The 20,344-nt window shown below is 38.4% G+C and overlaps 1 protein-coding gene across 1 annotated transcript; it reads left to right on the top strand.

Annotated features, from left to right (window-relative positions):
* Window positions 1-11,104: 11,104 nt before the first annotated feature.
* Window positions 11,105-17,647, top strand: LOC102720462 (3-ketoacyl-CoA synthase 12-like). The gene is made up of 2 exons (XM_006661794.3): window positions 11,105-12,714; window positions 16,242-17,647. The coding sequence occupies exons 1-2, from the start codon at window positions 12,143-12,145 to the stop codon at window positions 17,050-17,052; spliced, it is 1,383 nt and encodes a 460-aa protein (XP_006661857.1). The 5' UTR covers window positions 11,105-12,142; the 3' UTR covers window positions 17,053-17,647.
* The last annotated feature ends 2,697 nt before the right edge of the window (window positions 17,648-20,344 follow it).

A 20,344-nucleotide genomic window follows, 5' to 3' on the forward strand; every position in this document is an offset into this window, starting at 1 on the left:
ATTTATTTTATAATTATAAGATGATAAACTTATGTATAAAAACTTTTTGCTGAAAATACACTAATAATTCAGAAAGCGTGTATACGAAAGTTGAGAAAAAAAATCTGAGAATAATTAGTCGAAAATAACTACTCTGGTGCAGATTTTGTACTCTGGAGCAAACCAAACAGATATGTACTGCGTCACTGAGTCAGGCAACAATCAATTTGTCCAGCATTATGTAATTGTTACTCCGTCCAAAGAAGTAATTTTGGTCGGTATCTTTTGCTGTTCATGAATAGGCCCTGTCGTGACATTCATTTATTTTACCAGTAGAAACATTTGATAACTTGTGGACGTAAATACTGCATGTATGCAACTTGAGCTGAAAGAGTTGGTTAAGCTTCAAGACATGAATTTTGTGTCAATTTGCACATAAACTTTTATCATTTTAAAGACAAAATCAACTGCACCCAGTTCATGAATTTGTGGCCAAGTTTATCTTTTGAACTACTTTTGTCGGTAGAAATACAGTGCCATTTATAAGATCGACACTGAAGTTTCAGCCTCCAGCTCCCAACAACCGAAGTTTCTGAAGCAGATCCCTGTTGACTCGATGGTCAATCCTTGGGCCTATCCAAGCAAGCAAGGAAAAATAATCACTACACAGTTTCATGCATTGATTTTTTTTAACAAAAATCTTGAACAATCAATATCTCAAAGCTTCTTAATTTTGTGATCTGGCTGAGCTGCCACCTACCAGAAAATTCAATAAAGTTTATGACTTCTTATTGAAGCTTCGGGACAGAGGCCAAATCCTGAAGCTGTTGTGCCTTTGCATGCATGCCATGTTCTAGCCATTGTCAATCACACTCATGCTCATGCATGCACACACAACATCAATACATCCATGTGGTTTTGGTTAGCATTTTCCGGTGGATGCAAAGTATGAAGTGATAGAACACTGGTGAATGCGATGCTGCCGTTATGTCTCTTTGTGATGTATGTCCACTGTTTGGAGATGAACTGGTAGCCAGCCCCTGTTCTGCATCCTGCATCACCTGCAACATTCATGCTGTTTGTTGAGAAGAACCGCTAATCTGATCCTGTAGGTGCTTTTCATCACTAATGAGTGATTAACTCGTTAGGGATATACTTTATTAATTAAGATAGGATAGTGCATGAGGAAATGAAAGAGTTTTGCGTGAACTCGCTCAATTCCCTCAAAATTCAACGAATTTTCTCGCATTCCAAACAGGGCCTAAACAAGCTTAATAAAGTATCGCTCTGGTTTCAGATACTTGTCGCCGTGATAAGTGACATTACTCATTCATTCCGTCCCAAAATATAAGCATATATTGTTTAGCAAATACTCAGGGATTAATCAATTTGAAGGAATTTCGATATATACAGGAATATGAAAAGTAGAGAAATAGGAATGCATGCGAACGTCAATCAATAGAATTTTTTTTAAAGATGTTTGAGTAGATGAATTTTTTATGTTTTATTTTTGCAACTGGTAAGATAGAAAAAAATCTTTGTTTTTTATATATATTTCATTCGTACGAATTGAATAGTTTCCATAGAAATTAAGCCTTAGGAATTCAAATCCTATGTTTTCCCTCCAAACTGAATAGACAGGTTAGATCAAAACATTCCTTTCCAGTCACTCCGTTGCCCATTATTTGAATTTTGAGTGGAATACATTTCTCTGGAACCATAATTAGCTTAGTAATCATTGAAATAACAATAAAAAATCATATAAATCAGCGAACAAATGTTCTTGTCATAAAGAAAAGAAGAACTGTAGAATTGTTTATATTTCTAAACGGAAGTACGTAGTATGAAGTAGTATTTGAAACCAGAGGGAGTACGAAGGAGATCAGCAACGTACTTCATAAATGTTGCGTGTTGTCCTACATATTTTTGCCAAATTTTCGTTTCCTTGTTTGAGTGGGATTTTGATGCGAGGTGGAGTGCAGCTAGGACCCAATTTCGAGCAGTACTTCCGGTCCACCGAGTTCATAAATGTGCACCGACTCGCTGATTTGGCCGTTTCATCCGACAACGCTTTACTTTGAACACACGAGAGCCACCGTCTCGCACTGGGTTTATTATTTTGCTACGCACAAATATTGACTGGGGATTTTCAAGTATTTTGGAACAAAGAAAACCAAAATGTGAACAAATGTTGACCGGATTCGAATCAAGCTTGCTAAATTCACGAAAGTTTGGAGTTTGCGGGCAAAATAGTTGCATGCCAAACTACGGTATCAAACAGAGTATTACGATGTATTTAGTAGAGCTCTAACTCCTATATTCGAACTGCGAAGTGAAGACGTGGAGCTTCGGCCGGCCTCACTCATTAGGTAGAGTTGAATTGTTTGGTCTATGGATTTTAGGGTTTCAATATATATATATCTCTTATAAGCCATCGTGTGACGTTATAATCTTGTCCCGATATAGGGAATATATTTTGCTAGTTAACGTATGTGGTTTTTTCTCTCCCGCTTCTCCCGCTTTGGAAAGGTTTTCTATATTAAATCTCATGTCTTCTAAGATTTATATATTGTGTTCATCGTTTATTTACCATTCGTTTCCCTAACACTTCCGTTGCCCGTTGTGACGGGGACTACGCATGCACTGCGTGGCGTGGCGAGGAGCGAGGGGCAGAGCTGCTTTACAAGGGAAGGGGTTTCAGGAATCCGGTTTTAAAAATATTTTAGTTAAAGTTAATATATTTTTATCATATATACACTTATCTTAATTTAAATTTAGATAGCCATAACAGTCTAAACCCGGTTCAAAGCACTAAACAGTGAAAAAAAATCTTTTATATTTCGTTTTAGCTTTACCCTACTGGTTCTAGTGTGGCGCGCGATAATTGCCCGGCACGCCGCTGGGGCGCGTCGTACGGGCGCGCTCCCATGCGTCTCCGGCGCGTCCACGGCGGCGAGCCCATGCCGCGCTCTTCACGCACGGATCGCGAGCGAGAGCGACGGCGCGCCTACCTAGCCTGCCATGGCCTGATCCGATCGTCTCTCCCACGCGACTCGACGCGACGCATGCGTGCCATGGCGGCGGTGGCAGGGGCGGCCATCAATGGCGCCTTTCTCGATCGGTGAAATCCCAGGCGAGAAGACGACGCGCGCGCAGCCGTTGTCACTGGGGCTCACACTACCTCGGATAGTCGGATCTGATCACTTCCAGCGAGAAACGGTAGCTGCTCGCTCGATCTTGCTTAATGCCCATCTTGATACGAATCTGTCTTTTCGTTTATGCTTATGTGTATAAACTAAAATTTAAATTTTTAACCTTAAGTTTAGATTTGATTTTAAGGTTTTTTTCGAAGTTTATATTTTTTAGCATTAGCTTTTAGATCACTAAACATACATATATAAAAGTTAGGCAACTTGTCCATTCTTGACGAGTACCACGAGGTACTACCATTTTCTATGTAAAATTTGGTACCTCTTATTACCTTAGCTACTAAAAGATATCAAATTTTACATAGAAATCAGTGATAGCTTAAGATGCCTTCTCATAGATCAGAAAAATGCTTATAAAAATTTTATTTATAAATTATTTTTTATTTATAAATATGCCGTTTGAAAAAGCCAACCAATCAATCACCCTTGATTAGAGCTGAGAAGTAGAAGCTCTCGTCGATCTCATGTGAAACCATGATCATGCCCATGGCTGAATGCCTGAATCAAGAGCTCAGCCGAGTAAAAGCGAACAGTAAAGCCAATCAACTAACTAATCAAACTTATGTCATGTCAATTTTGCAACCCGAAATGGTCATCAATGTTGCACAAGAAAGTTGGTGTGTTTTGACGTCCACCTCACGGCGCCTCTCTCTGCATATTTGGCTGGCTACCCATTCAGAGGTTTAACCCACAAATGGTTCCTAGTTTCTGTTGCAAATTAATCAACTCCTCCGACTGAACTTTAATTACGCCATCAGCAACAGCGATCGATGGATCACTGTGTACTTGTCCGAAACACACGATGGATTCCATGTGACGATGTGATGTGGACGGATGCTGCATATATGCATGCATTCTCCCTGGCAATGACCACAGAGCTAGAGATCGATTAATGAGCTACTCGTAATACTAAGATGCAATTAATCGATCAATCAGTGTGATCAGTGGTAGTGCCAGCAGCAGCAACAGCTTGCTGCTTGCTGCAAATAATGGATGAGCAAGTGGATGGATGGATAGCTGAGCTTGCAGAGGCAGCAGCGGATCAGTGTAGAGCAGCTTTGCAGTTGCAGACTTGCAGGCATGGGCGTGTATTAATACTGACACGTACTGTTCAATCAATAGTGACGATTCGACGACACAAATCACTTTGATGCCCGGCCCCTCCACGATGATCCTTTCGCTTGATCAACCGACACCAAACGGATTTTTATCAATGATCCACTTCGGCAGTGGGGATCGATGCGGCGGAGCTAATTAACGGCAGAGTCTGGACGGCGTACTGTTTTTCGCTGATTATAACCAGCTTTAATTTGCAGACTTGTGACAATGGTTTGTATTAATTAAGGGTCTATTTATTTATTTTTTTAAAAAAAGAGTACAATCAAGCCCAATAAGCATTAAATTTATGTAAATTTTGGTATCTTCTGTTCTTCTGGTGAATGAGGTGTTCGAGAGACACCAAAGTTCTTATGTGCAATTGTTTGGTTTTTTCATGGAAGCTTAAAATTGTCCATGGATAAAACTTTTATATAAGTATTCTTAGCGATCTGAAAAAGTCAATGTTAGAAAAATAAATTTAGGTAAAAAAAACTCTCAGAATCACCTCTAAATTTAAGATTGAAAATTTAAATTTTGGCTTATAAGCATAAACAAAAGTGAAAAGATAGTGGTGTCCCTAGAAATGTGTGGTACCAACAAATGTGTGCTGGGATCTCATTTAGTTAACATCATCTATTTGAAAAACGGTAATCATTGTCCATAACCACTAAGCCAGTCTGGCTCCTAATTTTAGTTTCTCATCATATATATATATATATATATATATATATATATATACACATAATACATATGCATGATAAGGGTTTCTGCTGGCCTTATCTTGACATTCCAGAGTAGCAAGTGTTTGTCAAGGGCAAACAGAATTCTTGCTATACCAGATATTTTGTTGAATATTGTTTGTCCTTGACATGTTATAAAGAGCTTTGGACGTAATGCTCCATGTTCAGAATTTGTTATACTACTTTCTTCGTGTACCAAAAAGCTTTTACAACTAACACGAGTACCCTCACCTAATGATATGGGGAGCAGCTAGTGGATCTAAACAACATGACAAACCTGATTACTGATCTCTTTCGCATGCATTCACTCGTTCACTGACCAATGTTAATCATGCATGCAAATTACTTCAGAGACAGATCGATGCTGAACATTTGCAACAGTATATCTAATTAAGTTAGACTGATGAATTTGTAACTGTGACATGTGTGACAGCTCAAGCATTTCCCCCCTCTTCTGCTGCATATATAGATGTATGCTTAATCTGAATAAGCAAAAAATTAAACTGAGATAATAATTGGAGATAGGTAGCTTTTCATGTTGGTTAGCATGCAGATTGCAGAGCCAGCAGACCCTGACCTGTTGGTATTTAGAGCAAGCCGACTATACAGCTCGGTTTGCAAGCATCATGTGACAGGGAAATTTGTGTTGTTGCCTTCTGTACATCACAGTAGCAGCAGCAGCAGCAGCAGCAGTGTACAGTGTAGGTATGCGTGTTTGCATGCCATGCAGATGAGCACTATCTACACTAGTAATACACTGCTGTGTGCTAGGCTATGCTGAGCCCAAAAGGCCAAAATGGGTACTGTGATGTGTGATAGATGATGATCCGGATGAGTTCTGACCGTCCGATCGACCGAGATCGATCTCTGCTTTCTTGGCTTGATTGTTTTCTTCCTTAGAAGTTCAGGTTAGCTTTACAATTCGATTAGAAAGTTGGTTTAGGTAGGCCTTTTCTGTAGTCCTTGTTAGGACATACTTTATCGGTTCCAAGATATAATTAAGGTGTCTAAAATTCAAACTTCGCTTTATAATGTAAGGTTTGTTAGTACTACTAAAAGTTCACTTAGTTATACATTAGTGATTACTTCACACTACTAACTTTGATCCTAATAGGTCTCTTCTCTATGATAAGTGGACTCGGGATGGAAAGGATCGATGCTGGGAGGGAGAAGAACAAGTGAACCAGTGGGGCTCTTGACTTGGCGATGGGAAATGCATGGCAGAAGGGATCCAACTTAATTGTGTGCCTTTGTTAATTTACCCATCACTTCCACCCTAATTTCCCATCAACCATAAAACTAAATTATAAACGGCCGGTGCGCATGCACTATTCTAAATAAAGGCCGGGTTATTATCCATTAATAAAAATCTAAAATCTAAAATCTGAAAAAATATTATCGGGTGCACGCATACTTGGCGCTCTTCCAAGGTGGCAAGAACACAGCTGTTATATTGACCTCGAAATAGTTTTTGACCGTGGAATCATATTCAACAATCAACAAAGGCGAGATGCTAAGCATATACATAACACGTATACACATCTGCGTAACAGTCTAATCTTTTCCCTTTTGTTTATACTTATACGCTAAAATTTAAATTTTCAACTTAAATTTAGACTTGATTTTGAAGTTTTTGATGTAGCTTATTTTTCGGTCAATGATTTTAGATCAGTAATAATATTATATAGATATTTTATTTACCCTGTATATGTGTACCACGTGAACGGAATGGCGATGAAAATCCTTGAATTACGCTTGAATTTGATTCATCAGTAGGTAGGTGCGATCGAATTACTGCACCCAAGTAGTCCTGCACTGCACTGCACGCACACGCTCTGTCGTCTCTCTCTCTGGTCTGATCTTCAGGATCGAGAAAGACCACCGAGCTAGCTAGCTATAGATCGCGCGCGTGCTGTACGTACGTACTGTGCTGGCGTCCGTCATCGTCGTCGTCGCCGCCGCCTCGCCGGCCGGGTAGCTGACCGAGGCGCGTGATGCTCGTGCCGAGCATTCAAGCCGGCCGGCCGCGTCGATCTCGCCGGCGGTCCGTCTGCAGCAGCAGCAGCAAGTAGCCAAGTTGTTTGCTGCATCGATCGACCCAGCGCCCTTTCTCTGCTGAAATCTGAACCTAGCTAGAGCAGCGGGAGTGATGGCCGCCTAGCTAGCTCTGCACCGGCCATGTCGCATGCATGCGTATTTGGGGGGAGAAACTGGGACCGCCTGAACCGAGATGATCAGATCATCAGAGATTCTGACAGAGTATCAGACCACACCAGTCGATCGATCGGAGAGAAATGGATGAATATAGCATCGATCAATCGATGACGCTATATAGCTGCATATATGCATTTGTTGGGGAGTACTTGGAGATCGGGACGAATACATCGTACACACACTTCAATTCTTTTCTTTCATCTGACAAAGGTGTTCGTCTGACCGATTGCTGCTTGGTCCCAACATGGTCTTTAATTCACTGCTGACCTTGATTAAACTGCCCTAAATTTGTTATGCCTGTTTTCAAACGCATGATTTTAAATACATACTCCCTCCGGTTCCAAAAAAACACAGATTTTAGGAAGCAAACTAGCTCAGATTCATCCTAAAAGTTGATTCGCAACCGTGGGCGGTTGGACTGTCGGGCCTAACGGTCAGAACATTGTCTGATTGGTTTTGTTTGACTAATCTTTTCGATTTCAGATTTGCTCTTTGTTTCTATACGTAGGGGTAACATTGTTATACTAATGTGAGTCAAGTTAGGATGAATTTGTGTTCAGGATATGGTTTCTTTGTTGTTACATGTGCAGGTGTTGCTTGATGCCTTGGGAGAGTATTGTCGGGATAAATCGGAGTTGCGTACGGATCCCTAGAAAACGTCCAGGGATAGAAGATTATGTTGGATACTAAGAACTAAAGAACAATGCGCCTAGTCAAAATACAGGTAGTTTTGTTAAATTTAGTCGAAAATAGATTAGTACGAGTACGACTCTTTAAAAAACTTTCATGTATACAATCTTAAGAAAATGTACCGTTTAACAATTTGAAAAGTGAGCATAGAAAAACGAAAAACGAAAGGGTAGAAGTTGGCAAAAAGGGTGCCGAACACAGCTTGTTTTTTCTGTCTTCCGCCTTTGATAGAGAGGAAGGCCTCACCCATGTCCTATTATATCATCCGAATGCTAAGCAGACAGCAGTGACACCGTTTGGGGACAAAAGGAGCTAAAGGTCAAGCTAGGCTACCAGAGAACAGAGCAGCATCCGTCGCTGGCTGCAATGCACTCAACAACAGAAATTTAAACAAATTAAGTCTGAGCTTAATGATCATATACACGATCTGCAAGCTGCCACAACAAAAACAAAAAGACAGACAAAAACATCTAGGCTTCTGTCTTTTCGCTTATAAAATAAAACTTAAGTTTAGAGTTGATATTTATTTTCCAGCATTTGTTTTGAGATAGCTAAGATATAAAAATGTTTTATCCATGTAAGTTATCTTTTAATCGTTAATAAGTTATTTATGTTTAGTCTCAGCGAAGCAACTAAACCTTCTACCCCCATAGACAAAAAAGCTGCAGCATCACTTCTGTTAGAAATGAGAACGTACAGTCACTAGCTTAATTTGCTTCAGATTCGATTTCTCATAGATTGGAATATAATCAAGCAGATTTATTGATTGCTAGCACTGATTATATTATGGCAGGCACACACAAACATTACATTAAGGTGGTTGTACTAAGCTTTCTCGAAACATGCTTGGAGGCATGGAGACATAGAACAGAACACTGTTGTTCGCTCGAAACCCTATCGATGGGAGTGCACATTGCAGAACGATTCTGTCGATCGAGCCCTATATAAGCAATGTTCGAGTTATTGATCAGATAAGTTGTGTGAATGCTACGTATAATATGCTCACAAACTATAAGCTAGCAACATGAACGCAAGAGCAGCTGGCTAGCTAGCACGACATGAACGCAAGCTCGATCGATCAGTTGGCCGGCGAGAGCGACCCAAGTAAGTATTATGGGCAATTTTATATTACCACCCTCGATAAAGTAAACGAGAGGTTTCATATTTTTCTATATAAAATTTGAAAGATAATTTTATCATCCTTTATAAAGTATCCCGACATATCAAAATTTATATTCAAATTTTTTTGTTACTGAAGGTATCAAATTTTATCCTAGAGAATACAATACTTCTCTTACATTTTCATGGATGGTAAAATATCTTCAATTACTATATACCTTAAAATTATCCCAATTTTGAATGTAAATCTTGTGAACTAGAGCTGATTTTACAGAGGTGATAAAATTATCCAGGTTATATACATTCGTTGCGTCGGAAATTACTCTGGTTGGACTTGGACCTCAACTTTTGACATGGGTCCTAAAAATTCCTAGAAATATGCATAAATATTATGGCCAACTACATTCATACATCGTTTTAAAATTCCAATTGTGATCTTCCACATTTTTTATATATAACTTTATGATTTTCGTTTTTGGAAACTAAAGTTTACGTTTGCCCTCATTCGGTTAAGAGGACTTAACAATGTGAAAACTCATATTGAAAATAGGAGTTGAATTCATGTCAAGTTTGTGCTCGTCCTGATTTCTTAACTGAATATGTGAAAAATTATGTCAAGATGGAGGCAAGATTAATTTAAAAATGTTTTTTTAGGTTAAATAGAAGACACACACCACACTCGTACACCCGCGAAAATGCCGCCATAACACGTGTTCAAAGAGATGGAAGACAACTGCAAATTCTTGACTTCACTAATTTCTATTGATAGTGCAACCACATATACGTAATACTATGGACTCTATAATTTAAACCTTAAGTCGACTTCACCACGGAAGCAATTTTTTAGTACATACGTAGATGTCCACCATGTCATCTAAATAGTCATGAAAATATAAAAAAAATTAATAAGATAGATTAATATGAGTTATATCACCTCATAAACATGCAAGTTCAAATCCAACTTCACATGTTGTAACAAAAAATAGTTATGAATGTGTGTATACTAGTTTCAGTTTAATTTATTTTTTTGCTATAACTTATAGAAATTGAATTTAAAATTACATGTCTGTGAAGTGATACAACTTATATTAATCTATCTTGTTAATCTTTTCTATATTTTTATGACTATTTAGATGATATGCAAGCATACGGGTAGATGTTTAGGTATTTCATGAAAAAAACCAAAAGATATATTTGCAAATAAAATATAGTTTGTGAATAAAAATTTTATATACATATTTTAGCGATCTAAAATTCAATGCTGAAAAATAAAATTTGGTGAAAAACCCCAAAATCAACTCCAATTAGGGTTAAAAATTCAAATTTTGGCTTATAAGCATAAGCATAAGCGGAAGATGGGAGTATTACAACTGAAACCAGTGAAAATTAGACAATTTTGTTATAATATATGTTGAATTTCAAATAAATATTTTAAAGTTGGCCCATTTACCAAGCAGTTTTTCTCAATTCATACAGGTTCTATAAAGCCAACAACCGCAATAATCGAGCAGTTAACGTCATATTTTCAAACACTGCTTTCAAACAAGTTTGCACCCAAGAACTTCCTTGAATTAAATTTGAGTATATCGCAGTGGATCATGGAAATCTTGTTTTGCCTAAGCTGATTTTTCATATTTGGTATATAGTATCTAAACTTATCTCCTGCTTTTTTTTTTTGAAACACTATGTTCCAGTCAAATCGATCTATTCTCGCGCCTAGGATGATATATATATATATATATATATATATATATATATATATATATATATATATATATAGATGGAATTAATGTATTTTTCAATAATAGAAATGAAATTAATGTAGCACGAAACAAACAAAATATTTTTATATGACCTATTAATATTTTTTTAAAAAAATAAGTTTTCATTCCGTTTCATACGACCATCTAAGGAAAGGAGACTTGGAATAAGTTTGATTGACGACGACCGCCCTAACCAGCACGCCATGCTGGTATATAGCTCGTCCTAAAAGCAGGAGAGCACTCATAATTTCTTCTTATTTTGCAAAAAAGATTTGCTTCCGTCTAACAAAAAGTATCTCAAGATACAGGTAACTCGAGATACCAAATCGTTTTTCACCATTAGATCTAGCTGAGTAGAATGTACGCTGTTAAATCCAACAATCAGAAATGATTTGATAACATGAGGTACTTTTTGTTGAACTAAAACAAATCTTTTTGCAAAAAAAAGAAAAGCATTTAAGTGTATAGCAGCGGTGGAGTTACATTATATAATATAGAGCAATTTTACAATACAACAAAAAGTATCTCGAGATACCGGTACCGCAATACCGGTACCTTGCGGTACAAAATCGTTTCTGATCATTGGATCTAACGGCGCAAATCCTACTCAGCTAGATCTAATGATGAAAAATAATTTAGTACCTCGAGATACCTTAAAATACTTTTTATTAGACTGGAGTAAATCTCTATAATATATGTTCCGTTTAGTTCTCTCTAAGTAAGCATCTTTATCCCATCTAGAACTACCAATTACATAGAAATCTATCCACCAAGGTTAAAAATAATCTTTATGCCTATATTTATGTACACTTATGATTTTGCACGCAACTCTTACATGTGCCTATTATCTTCCATATAAAAATGTTAAAAACAAAAGGTTAAAATAAATATAAATTACTGTAATTTAAATTAAAAGAAAAGAAGCTTCTCATGGTTCATGATTTTTTTTTTAAAAAAACAAAACAAAAATGATTCTTGAGCCTAGCTCCTATAAAACTCCCCTCCTCCCCTTCCCATTCCTCTAAACCCCCTCCCCCATTACTCACCAACCCCACCCCCCACACTCACTCTCACACTCTACTCTAGCTAGCTTCTTACTCCATTAGAGCAAAGCAAATTAAGCTCAGCTAGCTAGTGAGAGAGACAAGCAAGCATCCTTCCCTTTCAATTCTCCAGCTACCAGCAGCTGCTAAGCAAGCTCTCGCCGGCCGGCCTCCATCTCCATGAGCGGCGCCTGCGCGTTGTCTCCGTCGATCTAAGATAGCTCGATCTTGTCTCGCCAAGCTTGGCAAGAAAGTTAAACCAGGCTGCAAGAAGAAGATCTCGAGCGATGGAGCTGGCGACGATGCTGACGCTGACGCTGCTGGCGTACGCGGCGGCGATGCTGGCCCGGCTGCTGGTGGCGCGGGCGCGGCGGCGGCGGTGCTACCTGCTGGACTACGTCTGCTACAAGGGGACGGACGACCGGAAGCTCCCGACGGACCTGTGCGGCGAGATCATCCAGCGGAACAAGCTGCTGGGGCTGGAGGAGTACAAGTTCCTCCTCAAGGTCATCGTCAACTCCGGCATCGGCGAGGAGACGTACGGGCCGCGCAACATCATCGACGGCGGCGAGGCGCGCCCGGACCGCCTCGCCGAGGGGATGGAGGAGATGGACGAGACGTTCCACGCCGTGCTCGACGAGCTGTTCGCCCGGGCAGCCGCGCCGGGGGGAGTCGGCGTCCGCCCCGCCGACGTCGACCTCCTCGTCGTCAACGTGTCCATGTTCTCGCCGGCGCCGTCGCTCTCCGCCCGCATCGTCAGCCGCTACAACCTCCGGGAGGACGTCAAGGTGTACAACCTCACCGGCATGGGCTGCAGCGCCACCCTCATCGCCCTCGACCTCGTCAACAACTTCCTCAGGTCATCTTCTATCTCCATCTCTCTTGCTCTAATCTTTTCCTTCTAGTTAAAATTTATTCTTATTCTCAATTTACAACTTAAATATTTAATTAACTTTTTTACCCCTAACATGCACACACATGGTTGGGTAAGGCACACACTTCAATAGTGAATTAAAGGTCATTATATTAAAAGTGCACCCGGTTTTAGGACGTGATACTCGATACTAAGTCGTTTCTTAAATATAAGAGATTTTAAAAATAAATTTGGACAAGTGCTTGTTTAAATTTATCTTTAAATTTCCTTGCATTATAGTATATATGTGGAGCAATTCTCATATATTTATCATGAGTCTAGTACTGCCCTTCTGGTAATTTTCTTGATCTAGCATCACAAATTTTCTGCACCGCTGGATCCGGCGATCCAACGGCCAGCACACGTGTGGGATGGCTGGAAACTTCCAGTACATGGGTTAATGCTGTGCAGGTAGAAAGCCTTGAACTGGGTTGCTCTGTCAGTGGTCCTTAGTTACGGTGTTATTGTCTCCGGCTCATAATAATTTTATTTTTTAATTGTCTCCGTCTCATAATATTATTTTCTGATTTTTATGTTTAACATTTTGACCATTCTTCTTATTTTAAAAATTTATAAAAAAACTTAAGAACCATAAATTACTATTCATGTCTTATCATCTAATAATAATAAAATTATTAATCGTAAAAATATTTTAAATAAAATTAAGAGTTAAAATATTGTACGTAAGAACTGAAAAATGACCTGACCGGAGGTAGTTCTAGTAATTTCCAGCGATGCTTTTGTCTACTGTACATCATGTTCTTTGGTCTCATGTCATTCAATCGGCTCGAGTTACTATTTCTATCAGATCGAGAAGTTATTGCTACTGTATTTTTCTTTTTATCGCTTGTGGGTTGGTTTTCTTTTTCGATTACATGGAACGAACATATAGTGTCATTATGGATATAACCATGCTTAATTAATAAGAGATATAACAGTTTAGATAACAAATATATAGTATCATTATGCTGATAACAACCATGGTTAATACGCTAGCTAGTTAGTACTGCAGCGTGTATGATTAAGTTAGGTTTGATTAATTAGGTCTTTTGGATACTTTTTTATTATTTGTGCAGAACAAGCAAAAAAACTCCTGACCAAATTTAGCTACCACACAACCAAAAAGAACATTATAGAAATTATCAGTGATAATTAAGAAAATTGAGGTGTCGAGGTAAAAAATACACACGAAATTATACTAGATGTTTATAAACAATTTACTATTTACTTGCAAAGATTTTACAAATTAATCACAATTCTCCAAAGGAAATGTCCCAACAATAAGTAAATCTAGCTAGCTACTTCATATAGTGCATATTAGTATACCTTGTACATGTACCATAATCATTTATTAGAGGGCATGCATTCTTGTCGATTTGTATATATCTTGTATTATATTATATCGCTGTCACCAAACATAAAATATATACATTTAATGTGAAGCACGCAAAAAATTGAATTTAACTATGAGCAAATGCATAATACTCTTGATGACGTTGTTATAAATTTAATTATAATAAAATAAATGATAATTACATAAGTGTTTTAACATTTTAATAAGACGAATGCCTAAATGTATATAAAAATACAACGTCATTATCTGTTAAAAATACAAAGACAACAATTACTTTTTTTTGCCTAAAACATATATCATATCATTGAAAATTCATGAGATTACCCATGAAAACCTTTCTTTTATATATATATATATATAAAGGAATTAAAGACGTATATTGGAGGCCATGCATGTTGATGTTATAACAGGAGGAAAGAGTACAAAGCCAATTACTAGACAGGCGTACGTAGAAGTACCCTGTACAAGTGTACAGTCAATGAGCTCATGGCAGATCGACACAGGAGTAAATGTGAGCTAGAGCTGCACTGCACTGCACTGAGCTTTCAACCACACACTGCATGCATGTGATGGGAGCCAGCTAGGCCAGCTGCTCTGCTACTGCCGCTTCCTCCATTACATTACAGCTAGCTAGCTCCTTCTTCCTCCTCCAGTCCTGGCCTCCTCCTCCTCCTTCTCCATTAATGGCGGCCCAGCAAGTTCGGTTTACCTTTATAGGAGCATCTACCCTAGCCAACACCCTGTAAGCAGCATCAATTGTACTGCATGCAACACCCTGTAAGCAGCATCAATTGTACCGCATGCTGACGTGGATGATGGATGTCTTCGAGGCCGTTGGATGTAACGATTTTTTTTAGTTGAATGTTTAGACGTTAATTACGAATATTAAATATATAGACCGATAACAAAACTATTTACATAAATAAATGTCATTTCATTAGACATATTTTTAAGTCTAATTAATCCATGTTTAGTAAATGTTTACTGTAGCATCACATTCGTTAATCATAGACTAATTAGATTTAATAGATTCGCCTCGCGAAATAGTATAGAGTATATGATGAGTTTTTATTAATAGTTTATATTTAATATTTTTAATTAGTGCCTAAACATTTAATGTGACAAGGACTAATGTAGAGGGAAAAACAGAGTATTCTTCCTCCTCTCTCCTACGGAAGTAATGGTAGACAGGACAGATAGATGGATCATTGCGGTTTCTTGATCTGTTTTGTGTTGCCTTTCCCCGTTTTAGGCATTTGGGGGTCCATGGTTGCCGGTTCCTGTTGTGAAAGCCAGTGGTTTTTGGTTGGCAGAAAGAACAGGTTGGTTGCACTGAGTTTAGAGCAGTACCATATAAACCAGCTATAAGTATATTTTAAAGAGATAAGAGAGGAGAGAGAAGGGATGGCTACTAATTTGTAGCTAGCTGTGCATGGACTCTAAGACAAAATGTGTGTATGACATGTGGAACCATGTATTGATGTTTTGTAGATAACTATTATATGAATTAACTATTTGATTGACTATAGATAAATTAGAGCTAAAAGTTAGCTATACTATTGAACTTGCTCTTATAGTTGCATCATCCACTGACCGTAGTTGACCTGCCAGGTCAGCAAAGGCCAGTGGTAATGAGGTGCGCCCACGTGTATAAAGCGTGAGTTTAGAAATGGTGGACATAAGGTGGATAATGAGGCCCGCAAGATGTACGGCTTGACTGATGGTATAAAATTGTATAGAGGTTAATGGTTGAGACTTATTATGAATGTTTACTAAAGTTCTTACAAATGAAAAAAATAGCTGTCTACAGGGTTTATAATTTTGGTAAGCACATCGCGAACATGAAAATCTAGATGAAAATTTTAAAATTCAAATACCGATAACGATATTTTTTCTCACAAAATACGTAAATTTTGATAGTTTCGGAAAAAAAAAACACACAACCGGACCCCACCGGCAGAACCGAAATTTCGGGAATTTCGTTTTGGAAATTGCAATCCTTGGCTGCATGTAGAAAAGCTAGCATATTGCAAATTTATCGACAATTTTAGACATCAAAACATTATTATTGAGAGGATGAATATATATATATCTGGACGACATGCATGGATGGATGCAGGACGGAGGCGAACAAGGTGGCGGTGGTGATGACGTCGGAGTCGATCGCGCCGAACTGGTACGCCGGCAACAAGCGGTCGTTCATGCTGGGCAACTGCCTCTTCCGCTCCGGCGGCTGCGCCTACTTCCTCACCAACCGCCCGGCCCTCCGCCCCCACGCCAAGCTCCGCCTCCGCCACCTCGTCCGCACCCACACCGGCGCCTCCGACGAGGCCTACAGCTGCGCCCTCCAGATGGAGGACGACGCCGGCCGCCCGGGCTTCCACCTCGGCAAGGAGCTCCCCCGCGCCGCCGTCACCGCCTTCGTCAAGAACCTCCGCGTCCTCGCCCCGCGCGTCCTCCCGCTCCCGGAGCTCCTCCGCCTCGCCCTCGCCACCCTCTCCGCCCGCCTCGCCCGCAAGAAGCAATCCGCCTCCCAGCTCACCATCCGCATGAAGTCCGGCGTCGACCACTTCTGCGTCCACACCGGCGGCGCCGCCGTCATCGACGGCGTCGGCAAGGGCCTCACCCTCACCGAGCACGACCTCGAGCCCTCCCGCATGACGCTCCACCGCTTCGGCAACACCTCCGCCAGCAGCGTCTGGTACGTCCTCGGCTACATGGAGGCCAAGCGCCGCCTGCGCCCCGGCGACCGCGTCCTCATGCTCACCTTCGGCGCCGGCTTCAAGTGCAACAGCTGCGTCTGGACCGTCGAGAAGCCCGTCTCCGACGCCGGCGTCTGGGCCGACTGCATCCACCATTACCCTCCCAAGGAGCTCTCCAACCCTTTCTTGGACAAGTACGGCTTCGTCAAGGACATGATCAACTTGTGATCGATCTCCTCGATCGCCATGGATGCATCCACTATTCCAATCCAATCCAATTCTTCTCAACAACACCGATCAACATGCACGTACCTCATCACCAATCAGTCAATCAATCAGTTGCATGCATTATAGCATGCATGGATTAATTAAGTTCATCGATCACTCTCCTGGACAAGAAATATCGATCCATCGGTTAATATGTTAATTAATTATTTATCATCGCCATTAGATTGCTGCTTCTGTTGATTAATTAGGGATGAACATTATATTATTATATCACACGGAGGAAGAAGAAACAAGAATAATGAGTTGAACAAAAACAACTAAGGATATAAGAATATTCATCGATATCATAGGTACATATAGCAGCTTTCTGATTCTATTCTTTTCTTTTCATCAGCATGGTACGTAGTGGCCTATATGTTGCAAGGAGGATAGGGATTTTATTTATTTATTTATTTATTTATGTTATTATTTTTTTTGTGGTCAATCTATATATAATTCTCTGTATGGTGCTAGCTTCGAGTGTGTCCCAGCTAGCTCGTTGGCCGGTGTTGTGTCTTTCATTTGTGTTAAATGGTGATGGAGTATTTATGGATCAACTTAAAATATTTATTAATTGATGGCCATGTGTAAGGTCACATACTCTGGAAAGGTCACAATGAACTATGTTGTCCTCTCATCTTTTGACAACATTTTCTCACTTCATTTGGGAATTTTTTTTCTCTCTTTTTCTCAGTCTTACTAGAAGAGCGGTAATATTTTTTTAAATTTCCATGTTCGATATATCACATATTTATATATTTATATCTTTTTTTAACTATTTAGATGATATGCAAGAAGAAAAGAGGAGATTTATCCTTGAGAGTATAAAAAAGTTTTTCAAGAGTACTGTTGAAGTATTATTCAAGTGAATTTTCTATTCTTAGGGTGAGTTTGAGAGTTATAAAAGGAGAATAAGAATATTTATAAAACGAGAATAGTCATCAACACATAATTTATTAAGTATTACTTTTTTAAACTTAAAAAATGAGTTAATATAGCTTTTATATTATTTTAAAAAACACGTCATTCTTTAATAATTTAAAAAACATATTATAAAAAACGATAAACTTTTCCTCTCTCTTTCCATCACTACCCAACGCTCCCTAGCTTAGTTCAATTCGTATATGCAAATCTCATCGAGAACACTACGCACGGGGTAACTTTTGTTTCGGGTGTGCTTCCACATTGTAGTCTAGAGTGTCATGATACACGATCAGCTCTCTACTTGATTATACGGATAAAGTAATCATCGTCCAAATAAAACACAGAGTAGAAAAGCAATCTAAAAAAAATTTCCAGATACATGGAGCAAAATAATACTACCTCCGTCCCATAATAACTTTATTTTTCGATTTATATACTCCAACATTTGACCATTCGTCTTATTTAAAATATTTTTATAAAAACTTAAAAAAATAGTCACGTACAAAGTACTATTTTTATTTTACCATCTAGTAACAATAAAAATGTTAATCATAAAAAGTTTCAAATAAGATGAAGAATCCAAACATGATATCTAAAAACTGAAAAATAAACTTAATATAATATGAGAAGGGAGTATGCCGCATTAATTCGGTAATCAAAGTAGCTGAAAATAGTGGATACTCATTAATGTAGCTGTGGCAGCTGTGTAAACGCGCTATACCAGAGTGCCAACTGAGAAACTGGCCTCAATCTTTTCGCTTATGTTTATAATATAAAATTTAATTTTTTAATCGTATAAATTTTGATTTTGATATTTTTCTCTATAGTTTATTTTCAACCTTGGCTTTTAAAACACTAAATACGTATATAAAAAATAGTTTATAAATTAATTTCTGTTTGTAAATATGTTTTTTGCCTTTTATTTTTCTGAAAACCTAAACAATAACCGCCTAAACAACTAGCGCTGCTGGGACCGGCTGACACGTGCATGTTATGATCCAAGCACATCTATCTGTAGTTACTCTGCAAACAAAATTATTATAATAATATAACTTATTGCCAACTAGTCAAACGTATCCCTAGTCCCTACTACTACGTACTCGTCTTCAATAATACAGATTTAATTAGGGACCATCTAAGCATTGTCACAAGCAATGCCAACTCACACAGAGAATATACAGTCCCTCTGATATTTTATAAGGGCTAAATTAATCAGATGTTCCTGATGATGCTACATCCGCATTAATACAGCAAAATTAATACAAGTACAGTGCAACGTCGCAGTCACAAAACAGCAGTGTTCTCGACGAGAGAAGGGGATCACAATGCAACTACGCAAGTTGTTGCAGTTTAATACGTCCTGCCTCCGGCCGTATTGTAATACTTGCTTAGATGACGTTATTAATTTTTAACACATATTTAACGGTTAGTTTTATTTAAAAACTTATGTAATTATTATTTATTTTATTATGATTGGATTTGTTACCAAATATATTTTTATTATAACTTAAATTTTATATATATTCACATATTTTTTTTAATAATACGGATTATCAAACGTGTGAAAAAATCAACAACTTTACCTGTAACACTAAAGAATGGAGTATATAATCTGATATGTACGTGCTGCCGTGGTGCCACGTGGGGTTAGGCTCGTTCCCTTTTCAGGCCTAATCCTCAATTCATTTAATGTAAAATCACTATTAGTGACAAGTTAATTACTGGTCGTGCCTATGTTGCCGACATCGATCGATCGACAGAACGTGGTCCCGATCCCTTGATCAGAATGGATGCCATGCGCAGCTGTGGTGGAGTCAACAACAAGAGCCCGAGTAATAAATACTACCTTCCTTTTAAAATATATTTTTTTATTATTAAATTTATATAAATGATAATGAATCTATATAGCTGGTATAATTGATTAATATAGATAAATATAGGCATAGGCATAAAAAAAATCTTATAATACGAAACGATGGAGTAGTATTTTCTGATAGTCAAATTTAATGCATGTCTACAATGTGTTCTTTATTGTCATTGTTGTTTAGTTTCTGACTTGGGCTTAGTACCTTTGAGGTAAAAAAATTATAGTGCAAAAATATGGTATATTAAGGTACATAGTAGTATCTCAAGATATTAAATTTTTATCTCAAAGTATTTTTTTGAGAATGGCAAGAAAAAACTCTTCTGACTTATATCCGCCTCTTTGAACCTGTTTTAAGAAACACATACATTTGCTTATGTTTTCAGTGTATTTTGTTGTATATAGGGATGTTTGTCATAAAAAAAATCTAATGTTCTGTGACAGTGATGGCTAGAGGATTTATGA

This window comes from Oryza brachyantha, chromosome 10, assembly GCF_000231095.2.
Source record: "Oryza brachyantha chromosome 10, ObraRS2, whole genome shotgun sequence".
NCBI classification, from domain to species: Eukaryota; Viridiplantae; Streptophyta; class Magnoliopsida; order Poales; family Poaceae; genus Oryza; species Oryza brachyantha.

What these genes read in the sequence shown, in the direction of transcription:
- LOC102720462 (XM_006661794.3), top strand. Translation starts at nt 12,143, where the DNA reads ATGGAGCTGGCGACGATGCTGACGCTGACGCTGCTGGCGTACGCGGCG. An exon ending in CTCGTCAACAACTTCCTCAG is followed by an intron (nt 12,715 to 16,241) that starts GTCATCTTCTAT and finishes GGATGGATGCAG; the next exon opens with GACGGAGGCGAACAAGGTGG.